General features: G+C 34.8%; 3 protein-coding genes across 3 annotated transcripts; all 3 read left to right on the top strand.

Moving 5' to 3' along the window:
- Positions 1 to 9,688: 9,688 nt before the first annotated feature.
- On the top strand, positions 9,689 to 10,189 carry BDBG_08848 (uncharacterized protein; the record flags this gene model as incomplete). Its single annotated transcript, XM_031723756.1, has 1 exon — positions 9,689 to 10,189. One exon carries the CDS (start codon positions 9,689 to 9,691, stop codon positions 10,187 to 10,189), a length of 501 nt encoding a protein of 166 aa, XP_031581057.1.
- Positions 10,190 to 11,802: 1,613 nt separating this feature from the next.
- Positions 11,803 to 12,524, top strand: BDBG_08849 (40S ribosomal protein S8; the record flags this gene model as incomplete). Its single annotated transcript, XM_031723757.1, has 2 exons — positions 11,803 to 11,876; positions 11,990 to 12,524. 2 exons carry the CDS (start codon positions 11,803 to 11,805, stop codon positions 12,522 to 12,524), a joined length of 609 nt encoding a protein of 202 aa, XP_031581058.1.
- Positions 12,525 to 12,894: 370 nt separating this feature from the next.
- Positions 12,895 to 14,882, top strand: BDBG_08850 (Ser/Thr protein phosphatase). The gene has a single exon (XM_002621546.2). The coding sequence runs from the start codon at positions 13,110 to 13,112 to the stop codon at positions 14,043 to 14,045; it is 936 nt and encodes a 311-aa protein (XP_002621592.1). The 5' UTR covers positions 12,895 to 13,109; the 3' UTR covers positions 14,046 to 14,882.
- Positions 14,883 to 14,898: the final 16 nt, after the last annotated feature.

The following is a 14,898-nucleotide window of genomic DNA, read 5'->3' on the forward strand; positions in this document are numbered from 1 at the left end:
ATGGTTCCATTTTGAGATCTGATATATAGTCACTTTGCATGTTTTTTTAATGACTAGTCCCAGCGGATTCATATCAAGAAATGTATGAGATCAGATCAAATGAAACCAAACATGAAATTCATGATCCCAGCGCCAGTCTAGTCTAGTTATTACTGAAGTGCTTTAAATCTGATGAGTAGAAGTAAATGAGTTTTATACTTAATAATATTGAATTAATTTAAATTCATGCTTAACTAATACTTGATTCTCTGTTATTATCTTGTTAAATTTTTTTTACTCAGTAGTTAACTAATCTTCTCTAGGTTTTTTATACCTTTTCATTATTACTAAAGAATATGTATATACAGACTCTCTGAATAGATATAGTTATTCTGCTTCTGAAATATTAATAGTATTAAATAGAGCTTTTACTTCTAATTCTATTTGACTTTTATATCAGAGAAATCAATCACTATAACTGTTAATAACTGAGTTCTAGATTGAGAATAGCAATTTATCAGAAGTTATTATTTCTTGATATTTAAATTTATAAGTATGCTTATATTCTGAATATATAAGATGTTAATTTTCTATAGACTGACAGATCTGCTACAGCGTTTTATTAATATAATCTTATATTAGATCTTCATTTTCTTGAGTATTAATATACTGATAATATTGCTGTAATTTTAGCATAGTAAGATAAGTTGATTATTATTATTATTATTATTATTCTTTCATTATACTCATATACAAGCGGAGCTTATGATGAGTTCTTGCGTGATGTTAAATACAGGTTAAGTGTTGATTATACAGAAGGGAATACAGATGTTGAGGTCACACTAAGATAATAAGAATATAGAAAATACAAAAAAGTGACAATTAAATACATGTGATAATACTTCTCATTTCAGAAATATAGAGTGATTCATTGAAGTGATTTATACACCTCTGTATTTATTAGAAACCTGAGGTGCTTGAGTTTCAGATTTAATGTATTCCCTGCGGGTTTTGAACCCACGCGCCTTGGTTTCCCACACCAAGGTGCTATCAGGTGGCTGCATTAACCATTCAGTCACTGAGGCAAGATAAGTTGAATCTCAGTAAAGAAAATTCTTAAATCAATCTCTAAGATGAATAATTACATCTAAAAAGACACTATTTACAAAGCCTGTTAACTGTTTAAAAAGATCTGTGATATTCTTATACTAATTAAGAAATACTAAATAATTAAGAAGAATGTAAAATGCCAGTTCATTAGATAAATTATAGTGATATTTTCATTCAATCTGATCAAGCTGTATGTAGAGTATAATTTAATAAATCTCATTCTTAATAAACTGAAATTTGAATACTATTCACTTATCAGATATATTTTCAAGATTGAAATTAAAACAGGTGTATAAAATAAGCAGCTGATATTGATATAAAAGACCTTGCTTTTTATTATTATTAAAGTTTAAAATAACTGTATAAGTAATAACAGTAGTAATAATAGTAGTGCTGATAGCTGCATCTGCTGCAATCTTATCTTCAACATTTAAATTCATTTAATAATATTATTATTATTATAATGATGAGCTTATTATTATTATTATTATTATAACACACACTCTGCAGAGTTATTAATAATTAGTGTTAATTATAGTTATAGATTATTATTATATTTATACAAAAGATTTTCAATTAAATAAATACAATATTTACAAGGTCTATGTTATAGCAGCGCTGAATTGTAACATCTATACCTATATAGAAAGGTTATATGTACTAAATATTTCATATAACTTAGTACTGCAGAATCTCTCTATTACTTATTTTTTTCATATTTTCAGTGTTTCTTATTTTTTCACTACAGTTACTGATAGACTGACCGTGTGACCGTGTCTGGGACCAGGACCAGATTTTTTGATAGTCTCATTACCAATTCGACTGATCTCATTACACAGTTTTAACATTAGATAGTAGTTTCATACTGTCTCAGTGGAACTTACTGTCTACTCTTGTCACATTTTCCAAATGAGACCATGATTTCTACTTCTCAATTTAAATTATTTTTATTGCTTTAAATGACTTTAAATCTCATTTGAGCATTACCAAAAAGCATTACTTTTTAAAAAATTAAAAATAGTCTAAAAAAAACCTTAAAATGTCTAAAAATAGTAACTTTATGTCAAGAATGGGACTAAATGAGACCAAATGAGATCACTTTCTCATTTTTTTCAAGTTATGGTTCCATTTTAAGATCTGATATATAGTCACTTTACATGTTTTTTTGATAGCCAGTCCCAGCGGGATTCACGCCAAGAAATGTATGGGACCAGACCAAATGGGACCAAATGGGAAATTCATGATCCCGGCGGCCAGTCTAGTTACTGAGTTATTTTCTGAAAACTGAATAATTCTGATTGAAACTCTGACAGATAAATTATTAGCAAGAACTGTTGTTTTTCTTACACTGTCTCACATTTATACAGTGAATATATAAAAGCGTAAAACTTTTAATTTAAGCTATTTTATTAATTAAAAAACTGCATTACTGCATTTATAAAAGATAATTGTAAAAAAATCTGATAATTACTATATTTAAAGTGAAGACTTATTTATAAGTTATATTAATTTTCAAAGTTATTATTAAAATATATGTATCAGCTGTTATTATAATAGTATAAAAAGCTATTACTTCTATTATTTAAGTAAGTCTATACTATGAATTCAAGCACAAATTAATAATAAGCTGATATATAATTAGACAACTGAATCATTAATTTCAAGAAAAAGAAGAAAAAAAAGAAGAAGAAAAAGAAACTTACTATAGTTATTAAATAGAACTTCTCTCTCTATAAATAACCTACTACTACTATTACAGCCTCAGCTCATCTTATTAAATATTAAATCAGAGACAATAGTATTAAGTTACTTAATATTAAAGAAATTGAAATTAAATATCTATACTATAATAATATCTTCTTTCAGAGAAAATTAAACTATATTCAACATTTCTTAAAAATAACTGTTAAATTTATTAAAGATAATTAAATAGCTTGCAGACTGAGTTATATAAGTATTATTTTTTTTAAAAAAATTAGTTATTACAGAGTAATTAAATTTAATTTATATAGAAAAATAATAATAATGATGAAAATATTTAATTCTACTATATTACAGTTTATCTGTAGAATTACTGTTTTTTAATACAGACTAGCTTCATAATAATTAATATATCAAAGCTTGTATACTATAAAAACATTTTAATAAAATTAATAAAAAAAATTAATAACAGATTTGATGAAAGATTTAACACTAAATTTAATAAAAAATTCAACAGTAAAATTAATGAAAAATTTAACAGTGAAATTAATGAAAAATTCAACAGTGATTTAATAGAGAATTTAATACTATATTCAATAAAAAATTTAATAAAAAATTCATAAAAATTCAACAGTAAAATTAATTAAAAAATTTACAGCAGGATTGATGAAAATTCAATAATAAATTAATAAAGATTCACAGTAGATTAATGGAAAACTTCATTATCAGAATTTAATAGCAGATTCAATGAAAAATTCAACAGTAAGAAACAGACCTAGTGTTAACTAGTGATTTCAAGGTTTTTTGACAGTGAGCTTAAGATGATATGAATTATCGTGGTCATTGTCAAGCCCTCTTGAATCTTCTTGAGCGGGTCTTATGAGATAATAAAAGCTATATTTTACCTCAAAATCCATTTATGTTCGCTGTCTCGTATAGTTGCGGGTGCCAGACGTCGGTTTGACATGGCCAACTACGAAAGAAACCTTAGGTCCCACTCACACGTGACATCACAACCTGTTGAAGAATAACGTTGTTATCTATGTGTAATCTATCTAAGGTGAACCTATATATAAGTTGAGTGGCACGTGATTATGATAGATGTAGTAATTATCAACACTCTCTCTTGCTACAACGCCTCACTAATTGCGCTGTCATTATTCCAATCATTTCATCTCAATTCTTTCAAAAACACAATAATAATTAATTACATCAATCAGACTCTGATTTCCCTATTAGGAAAAGCGTCTGTACAGTGATAACTGTAAAAATCAACATATACACAAAGTATTCAATAATACAATGTATCATTATTACTCTAGTCTCTCTTGATCTTCTTCAAGCTGATCTTCTCAACAAATTTCTCAAATGCTGGTCTTGTCAATGACTTGGTGAGATCATCAGCTATATTGACTGTAGAATCAATGTGTTTCATGATGATATATTCTTTTTCAATCAGATCTTGAAGAATATGATATCTTATCTCAATATAATGTAATTAATGTGTTAAAGATTCTCCTTTTGCTAGATTAATTGCACTCTTATTATTAACTCATAGTCTTGAACAGATCTTTGCTTTTTCATTCACTAATTCAGTATCATATAATATATTACTCAGTTAGATAATCTTACAAGCTGCTTCACTAGCTGAAATGTATTTAGTCTCTGTGATTGATTTGATAATAGATGTTTGTCTCTGCAATCATCATGATATTGATGATTCATTTATGAATATGACATAGTCTGTAGTTAATCTGTATTGAGGATTCACTCCTGCTCAATTTGAATCATAATATATAACAGAACTCAAGTTGTCACTCTCTTTCTCATATAATATATCATAGTTCTTGATCTTCTTGACATATTATAGAATATGTTTCAATGCTGACTAATATTTCTTATATGACTGTGAGTTGTATCTTGAAAGATAGTTAACTGTGAATACCAGGTTCAGTCTACTGCTTGATATCAGATATTGTAAGAATTCTAATCCTTATTAATACTGTGTGGCTGTAAAATCATCATCTAGATCACTGCTCTCATCAGATGAGAATTCAATACATATTTCAGTGATCATTGATATACTGACTGAGTTTATCTTGTTCAGTTCAAAATTCTGAAGAATCTCCTCTATATAGTGACTCTGTGTCACTGTCATATTCTCATTTTACAGGTGATTGACTTTCATTTCCAGATATGACTTATTCTCATCAATACTCTTTGTTTTAAACTGCTTAGCTATCTTTATTAATATTCAATTCAGTTACTGCTTCTAAGAGTCTGTTACTCAGCTGTTATTAACATGTAGTATCAAATATATCTTTTGAATAGAGTGATATAGAAAGCTGTCATCATAATACAATATCTTGAATCTTAATATGATAAGATGTTCTATTGTAAGAAAGTATTATATTCTTATCACTTGTTTCATTTTATATAAGCTCTGTTGAAGTAGTCTCACTAAATTGTCTCTATTATGTCTCACATCTGTTGGCAGTTGCATATAGACAATCTTATTTAATGAGAGAATTTCATTCAAGAATGCTGACATATAATTGATCAATTTAACTTTTCATTTATTGACAGTTAATATAGTAAATAAGCTATATGATGTGAGTTCTGATATCACTGCAGTATATGATTTTATATAATGAATACCTTGCTTCTGCAGAAACTCTCTAACTATTCAACAGACTCAGAACTGAATAGTGTATTCTTTATTATTCAGTTTCTGATCAATGACTCATTTCTCTGATAGAATATTCATATCTGGTGTTTTCTTAACAATAATGTATATCTTCTGCTGTTCAAACATCTTGACTTCTCTCTGTATTATCTTATATTAATAATCTCAGTCTGGGCTTCTTTTGACTTCTGTAAGTGTGATTGATCAGTCAGTAAGAATACTAAGAACAGAATTATTTTCATTGACAGAATCTTCTCTGTTCTCATCATTGACAAGCTGTGTATCATCATTCAAGAGATAGACTGAATCAATGACATTTTCCAGATTCTCATTAATAATCATCTTCAAAATATCTGACTTCTTCTTAGCTAGATATCTTAATAAGCAGTGTTATCACTCTTTATTAGTGTTCAGAACATCAAGTTCTTCTGAGAAGTCAATAGACTCTTTAACTGTGTTAACAGATACAGTTGATTTTATGTCAAAATTCTCATTAAAAACAACATCTTATGTGATTTTCAGGTACTGTCTTACAGAATCTCATAGACAATATTGATATAGTCTCTGATAACTGACTAGCTGTCATTCTCTGTCATCTGTTCTGTTTCTGAGTTTGCTAGACACTTTCAAATTCTTCTTGTAGATCTTACATCTCCATCTATATATTCAGTGAACTGGGAATTGTACCTCAGTTTATGTCTCAAAAGGTGTAAGTGAAGACTCATCAGTATGTTCAAATATCTTGATTGATATTGAGAATGTATTGATTATCATAATTGTAGCTTGTATTATCTCTTCTCAAAGATCTCTTTTCAAGTCACTATTAAATAGTAGACTTCTTGTCTTTTCAGTAATAATATGATTGATATATTTCACAGAACTGTTGAATTGTGATGTATCAGAAGTGATTATCTCATATGTGATTTCTTTGATCTGATAATAGATCTTTAGATTCTGACTTGTAAATTCTCTTTCTTCATTTCAATAAAGAGTTTCAATTCTTCATTGTGTAGTTGTCTCTATATCTGTTATGAAATTTATCAGCTTTGCTGTTGATTCTCCTTTTAATATCATTAAAATCACTTATTAGTAGTATATAGTATTGTCAGTAATTCTCAATCAGTAGCTCATATCTTCTCTAGAAAGTATATCTTTCTCATCAAAGAGTGTTTTTCCTTCTTCTATCAGATCAATGAAGAATCTCATCACTAGCTTGATAACTCTTATCATAGATTGAAAGATTGAATGTGTCATCTTGACTTGCAGACAGACCTTGTAAAATGATAGAGTCTATTGTTTAAGAATTCTCATTTCTAGACATGAGTCTGTTGTCATTTTAGTGATATCTGTTGAATTGAGATGTCTGAGTTTCTGATGTCATTTCATCTTTATATATTTCACAATCTTTATATCATTTCTCTCAGATAATGTTAATAATGCATCATTATCTGTTATTTGTATGAAGTTCACAGGTGTGAAACTACTATCAGATGCAGAAAAATAAATCAGATCTCTGTATGTGATCAGCTTCTTCAACTCATAGATATCTCTATCATTTAATCTCACAGTAAAAGAGAATATTCTGTCAGAAGACAGAAGTAATATAATATGATTTTTCTCATATATTAATTACTTAAAGATGTAGCCTTGTTGTACAAGCTTGTCTAGACTGATAAGATTAACTTTTAAATTCAGAGTATAGAAGACATCATTCAATATCATATTTGATTCTTCAGCTGATATACTTATGTCTCTGACTATTATGACAGAGACTTTGATTCTATTATCATTGTCAATGATAACTTAACATTCTTCTTTTCTCTTATAATAAGATCTCTATAAGATGTGATATGAGTATCTGATCTGAAGTTTAATATTCAAGTATTCTTTATCAAGTTATTACTTAAATAAATCTCATCTCTTAAATAGAATATTTGTTTTATAACACTGTGAATAGAATCAGTTTCAGTATTAATATCATTCTTATCTCTATCTTTTCTGAGAGTATGAGAATTGATAGAATGTTTCTCAGAGTATTTCTTTCAATAATTATTCTGAATATGATTAACTCTGTTACAGTGATAGCAGATTCTTATTATACTCTCTCTATATTCTGATTTGAAGTCTGTACTCTCATTACTGTTTTTTTCATTATCTGAGTTTCTTATATTATCAGCTGTATTCATTATCACATTCTTCAGAACTTCTTCCATTGCAGAGAGATGTAGTAGAATATCTTAATAAAGACTTATAAAGTCAGCTTTAAGAGATTGACTATTATTCTTATCAATCTAATTCATTCAGTTTCTAATGAATGATGCTCATATCTCACTCACTTTAGTGAGCAGACAGTTAAAAAACATGTAGTTCGTAGTCTTAAATTCTAGATATATATATTCAGTCTATATAGTAATTAAACATTTGATAAAGATCTGATCAGAGCTCTTAGTCTTAGCAGACAGAGTTATAATTTCTCTATATAATCTTATTCTTCTAATAACAGATCTTTCAGTGAAATTCTTGTCTATAATCTTTCATAGAGTGTAGATAGATAGCTCAGATTTCTTTAATACTGTAAAATAAGATTTCATCTGTGAAGTAATTATAAATCATATATAATTATACAGTCATATGTTATATTCTTCTCAAAATTATTACATATTGTTACTTATATTCTTCATAGAACTGATTTGCTTCTTATCAATGATATTAACTGTGTGAGATTGCTTCACAGTCAGTAAGATCTCTTTCTTTTATAATAAATAGTTCTCAGAGTCTGTAAGAGTAATTGATTTTCTGATATACTTAATCTGATCTTGAAATTCTCTCAAAATCTTCATCAGAGCAGATGTTCTTTCTTATTTCTATAAGAACTGTGTCAGATCTGCACTGTCAGTGTTATCAGTATCAGCAGTCTCACTTATTCTGCTAGTTTTCATTCATTCAATTTTCTGTTGAAGTTTTATTATTTTTAACTTCATATGAGTCACTAGACTAGCTGCTGAGATCATGAATTTCACATTTAATTTCATTTGATCTGATCTCATACATTTCTTGATGTGAATCCTGCTGAGACTAGTCATTAAAAAAATATATAAAGTAACTATATATCAGATCTTAAAATGAAACCATGACTTGAAAAAAATAAGAAAGTGATCTCATTTAATCTCATTTAGTCTCATTCTTAGTATAAAGTTACTATTTTTAGACATTTTAAGGTTTTTTTTAGACTATTTTTAATTTTTTAAAAAGTAACACTTTTTGATAACACTTAAATAAGATTTAAAGTTATTTAAAGCAATAAAAATAATTTAAATTGAGAAGTGAAAATTATAATCTCATTTGAAAAATGTGATAAGAGTAGACAGTAAGTCTCACTGAAACAGTATGAAACTACTATCTAATATTAAAACTGTGTAATAAGATCAGTTAAATTGATAATCAGACTATTAAAAAATCTGATTCTGATTTCAGACACAGTTATATAATCAGTCTATAAGTTATATCACTTACAGAGAATAAATTACATAGATTATCTCTGTAATTCAACATTCTGATAATATTATGAACAAGTGAATCTGTAAAATCATTCTCATAGTTATTTATTATAGATATTATTAAGTTGTCTGTTATTCTCTGTTACACTTTCAGTACTTTCAGATTTCATTTTCTATGCACTGATATGTATTTCTTTATCAAATTTAGCATTCTATCAGATCTTAAATTAATCATAGATTCAAAGAGACATCTAGACATGTTCAATGATATGTGAAGATGTGATTGATATATTATCAGTGATTATTTATAGAAGGGCTTCATAATCTGTTGAAGAATAACATTGTTATCTATGTGTAATCTATCTAAGATGAACCTATATATAAGTTGAGTGGCACGTGATTAGGGTAACTAGATGTAGTAATCACCAACACAACCTATGCCATGCAACTATCAACGTCATCGCTGATATCGAACCTTGCCCGACGGAGGCAGGGAAGAGGCTTCAAGGTAGATTGATATTACAGATGCTCGGTTTCCAATTTTATGGAATAGTTCTTGGATTTTTTCTGCTTCTTTGAATATTCATTCATACCTAACATACATATATATAACAATTCCTTTGTTCCTTGCGCCCTCCCTAATCTTCTCCTCTTATCTCTTATACGTCAGGGTCATCAAAAGGAAAATCACAAATCTTCTCCCACCCACCTCGTCATGAATCCAACCACCACCCGAAAGAATGATAGACTGCAACAACAACAACCAACTCCGCAATACAGCGATGACGAAGACTTGGACTACTTCTCCGGAGATGACTATGAAGAAGATTATGACGATACCCCAATAAAGCGCCAGCCCCAACGGAGAACCGCACAGCGGCTTCTACCACGACAATCACTACAAAAGGAACGACAAAATGACCGGCGTCAACGGCCCATGAAAACTGCATCAGCCCAATCAGAGGATAAAGCAATGCAACCATTGGAGCGCATCGGACCACCAGAAACGTCAATGGATGGGCCAGTAACCTATGCTCGTGCGCAGCGAGGCGAGATCCCCATGCGGGACGGAAATCCGAATCAGAAGCTCAACACTGCCGAGAAGCATCAGGAAGATGAACAGGATGGTCTGAAATTGAAGCTGGAGCTTAATCTAGATATAGAGGTAGAATTGAAAGCCAGTATCCATGGCGATCTGACACTCGCTCTTCTGTAAGTAAAGCCCTCTTAACCTCTTTAGATTGTTGATCTTCTTGCTTGAGGAGTTCCCATTCCGTTGGCATTGGGCCATCAGGATCTTGGTGCTCGTTCTCCTTCGCCTCGTCCGTTTTTGGTTCCGCCCCCCTCTCCACTCCGCGAGTTAAATCCCTGCATATCCTTTAATGGAAGACTTGCTGAGCGTGACATTAATCGTGAAGGTCTTAAATTGGCAGTGCATAGAAAATAAGACGTCCCACCTTCATTTTCCCTTTCGAGTACCCGTTTCGAAGTACAAATTGTGTGTCGTACGTGGCGTAATGGTCCGGTCGATTCTTTCTAGCACGAAATGCGGCTTTCAATGGTAACATCGGGAACTTCAAGTGATACAACCGCTGTGTTGATTGAACGGATATCAACTTGGATCAGGGAAGGCGAGTTTTTCTTTAGCTTTGTTGTTTTTATTTTGAATTTGGATATGTACCTGTTTTCTTTTCCCCTTCCCTTTTGTCGTTCGACTTCAACGTGTTGCATTGTCACATATCTATAGTCTTTCATGTTTCGCTTTCTCCGATCATAATGAATTCCAAGGTTACCTAAGACATCCTTCGAAGGGATTTAACAAACAGTCTGTGAGAACGGTGGAGCCTAAGGTTTGGCGTGTATTGAAGCATCCATTCCTGTGAGGCTAAGGGAAATTCACATGTTTTGTTCTAGGCCTTACTTCCACGTCGTAAGCCCACAGTTTGTGGTTATGTCTTTCCAAAGTCTTTTCAAAGAAAGGAGAGAGGAAGGGCATGCAGACAAATTGTGAACGCGTGGAAGTAGAATTCTTGAGTCTACTTCTGGTTTCCTTAAATGCGGACGGCATAGCAAACCTGAGGATGGAGTGACTCAAATTCCTCAAATTCCAACATCTGGAATCTCCGAGGGCTCAAAGGTTAACATTTCATTCAATGATCCTGTTGTTGATCTCCAACGGTAAGAAATATCGCCAAGACACACTCGCGTCGACAAAGCAAGCATCGCCGCCCAATACTGCAGTTAGACGCCATGCTGCTTGACATCTAGAACACTCGTAGAAAATAAACGCCCCGTTTCCCGCGTATAAGGCCATTAGCCATATCTGCTCGTTCTCCCTCGTACAAACTTTTTCCTGGCGAGTTATCAAACTGGGTGTGGAAGTTGGGAACACCAGTCCCGATTTGGCCTAGCGTCGCTTCTTAGGGCATGGCATTTTCAACAAGCGAGCTCACTGTGCGAAATTCTGCATTCCTGACGACGACAAGCTTCAACCTCACGCCAAACTCACCACCGCCGACCACCCTGCGATATTCTGGTGAAGGACTCCACGATACGAGGTGAGAATTTTCCTCCTCTCTGTTTTTGTTCCTAGTTCTGTGTGTTTGAGACGCGAATTCGAGGTTCTGCGGTGTTTTTTACTGTGGAGAATAAGGGCATCCCCGCTACTCCCTGGACAGTGATTGTGTGCGATGACAATATCCAGCAAAAGACCACACCATTGGAAAATTCATCGCGGGAAACCTACGGTCTTTACTATCACTTGGATCGATTGAAATACTGACCTTTGGGCTTCTTCCTTTCCAGTAGTCCCGTCCATCAACCGCAATCATGGGTATCTCACGAGATTCCCGCCACAAGCGTTCGGCCACCGGTGCGAAAAAAGCTCAGTTCCGCAAGAAGAGGTATGGCGATTATACTGTGCCAATATCGTTCCTTTATTTTAGGAGGGATGCGGAGAGAGATATTTTCATTTAGCGCAGACTTCTCACTATTCGTTTTTTCCCAATTTTTACAGAGCTTTCGAAAAGGGTCGCCAACCCGCGAACACTCGTATTGGACCTAAGAGAATCCATCTCGTCCGTACCCGTGGCGGCAACCAGAAGTTCCGTGGTCTCCGTCTCGAGTCTGGCAACTTCTCGTGGGGCTCTGAGGGCATTGCCCGCAAGGTCCGTGTGATTGTCGTCGCATACCATCCCTCCAACAACGAACTCGTCCGCACAAATACCCTCACCAAGTCCGCCGTTGTCCAAGTCGACGCTGCCCCCTTCAGACAATGGTATGAGGCCCATTACGGCCAACCCCTCGGCCGAAGACGCCAACAAAAGTCCGGTGTTGAGGTTACGGAGGAGAAGAAGAGCAAGAGTGTAGAAAAGAAGCAAGCGGCACGGTTCGCCGCTCAAGGAAAGGTTGAGGCGGCCCTCGAAAAACAGTTCGAGGCCGGTCGGCTGTACGCTGTCGTTTCCTCGCGGCCTGGCCAGAGTGGGCGTGTTGATGGATATATCCTGGAAGGAGAGGAGTTGGCGTTCTACCAGCGTGCGATCAGGAAGTAGAGCGGGCGTGGGAGGCAGGGTTGCGTTGCTCTGATGATTGATGGGTTCGGTTGGAGTTCAGCAAATTTTCGAAATAAAATTATGTGATACTTAATACAGCGCCTGCTAGGATGGGATGTCTGTAGAGCTCTGAACTTTTTTTACCTATCGGAATGGAACTTTCTTTTTTACTTCATTTTTGTTTACGTGGAATATCTCATTGGGTGTATTTTTCTATTCCTTTTCACTTTAACTGTCTCGAAACCCGTCCCTACGTTCAGAAATAAAAGTGACCTTTCCATTACAATGTGTATCTCGTAAATATCTCCGCCAGGAATTAATAATTCCCCTCCACATATTGAACCAAAACGGCACGGATGTGTCCACTCCCTGGCTGGCGAAATGGCCCTGGTTTTTCTTTTTTCGTGGCCAATTGAAATTTTGATCACCTAAGCTTGCGCAGGCATTTCGCCAGCTAACCATCCTAGGCAGTTAGTTTTATCACCCGCAACGACAACGTCCTTTTTATTCCCGGCGCCATCCCATCCCGAGTCTAAGCCCCAACGACCGTTCAACAATCGTCGTACGGAGTCGGAACACAGAAGCATGGAGGCGAACAGTCCCCCAAGCGAGGTGAAAACCCGCTTCTGCATCATTTCCGATACCCATACATACACGCCGTTGCCGCCAGACAATTGGTCTCCATTCCGATTGCCTTTCCCCACCTCAGATGTTCTCCTACACGCCGGCGACCTCACCATGGTCGGAAAGGAGAGTGAGCATCAGGCGACAATTGGCATGCTCAAGAACGCGGATGCAGAGCTAAAGATTGTCATTGCGGGGAACCATGACATCACGCTTGATGAGGACTACTATAATAGCTTCGGGTATCGTCGACATAGAGCAAGGGAAGACCTGGTTAAGATCAGGGAGATGTACTGTGGGGAGGAGGCCCGGAAACATGGCATCGTCTACATGGATGAGGAGTTGAGAACGTTCACGCTGAAAAATGGCGCCAGATTCACTGTCTATGCCTCTCCCTACCAGCCAGAATTCTGTCGATGGGCTTTCGCATACAAGCGCCACCAAGACCGATTCAACCACGCCCAAGAAGGCGCGCAATTCGTTGCGCAAAACCCAGTACCCGATTTCCCTGCTGTGGATGTTATGTTAACTCACGGCCCACCACGAGGGGTCATGGACGAGACCATCAGCTGTGAACCAGTCGGTTGCGACCACCTTCGACGGGCGGTTACCCGAGCTAAGCCTCGACTACACTGTTTTGGCCACATTCATGAAGGATATGGTGCCCAGCGGATGGAATGGGCGGGGGAGAAAGTAACGAATATAAAGCTGGATCAAACGACTGTGCTCAAGGATCGAGCTTCCTACATTAATGTCAGCCGTGATGGTGGTGAGAAGCCGTTGAAGGTTGGAGAGGAGACATTGTTTGTCAACGCCAGCATCGTCACTGTTCAATATGACCCAGTACATGCCCCCTGGGTTGTTGATATCGATCTACCTCGTTCGAATGAGGCATGAAGCATCAAGCATAAGTGACAACTTCGTCCTTCAACAACGAACACTTATGTTCAAGCCAGGTTTGGTATAATTTCTCTAACGTTATTATACCAATGGTCTTTATTAATTGGACTGCAGTAGGAAGAGCTAGTCATTGGGTCTGCTCTCTATCCATCGAAATATGGAAAATATGTCTTCCGCAAGCCACAGCTCATCCAGCCGATGCTAATAATGTTGATGGGTTTCATCCTTCTTCTGGACAAGCTCTTGTTAATGCTTCTTTGAAAGCGGGGAAATTTCTTCATTTTCATTTTTAGCGATAAGGACTGTCGATTTCTCAGTGTTGCAATCATGATATAGACCCTGTATCTATTCTCGGGATTCAGGGAGTTGGGTTGTTTTATCCTTGCGAAGGGGAACCATTAGAACTAATCACTTTTTTCTCTTACATAGCAAAGGCTGTCTGTTGATTCTTACATTGTCTTTCCCAAGCTCCTTTGTTTTTCTTTTCTACATAGCCCACGGACACGTTTGTATATTCACTCCTCAGCATCACATCGCATCATTCCTCTCATTGCCTGGATACCCCCGCCGCATACGCACACACGCACACACGCACACACACATATATACATGCATATTGAAGCAACTTCATTTCTCTAATCTTATATAATACTAGTTATACTTACAGACTTTACCTCCATAATGTTTATACCTTGTTTCCATTCTCTCTATTCATTAGCGGGAGTACTGAGCTATCAGATTAAAAGAATTCGTTCCCTATTTCCGTCCAACCACTTGGAATAGAGAGGCCTAGTCCGACCGACATAGCAGAGGGCGAACACAAAGAGGCGACCACAAGGGAAAATGAATC

Source organism: Blastomyces gilchristii, assembly GCF_000003855.2.
Source record: "Blastomyces gilchristii SLH14081 genomic scaffold supercont1.30, whole genome shotgun sequence".
Classification (NCBI taxonomy): Eukaryota; Fungi; Ascomycota; class Eurotiomycetes; order Onygenales; family Ajellomycetaceae; genus Blastomyces; species Blastomyces gilchristii.

What these genes read in the sequence shown, in the direction of transcription:
- BDBG_08850 (XM_002621546.2), top strand. Translation starts at nt 13,110, where the DNA reads ATGGAGGCGAACAGTCCCCCAAGCGAGGTGAAAACCCGCTTCTGCATC.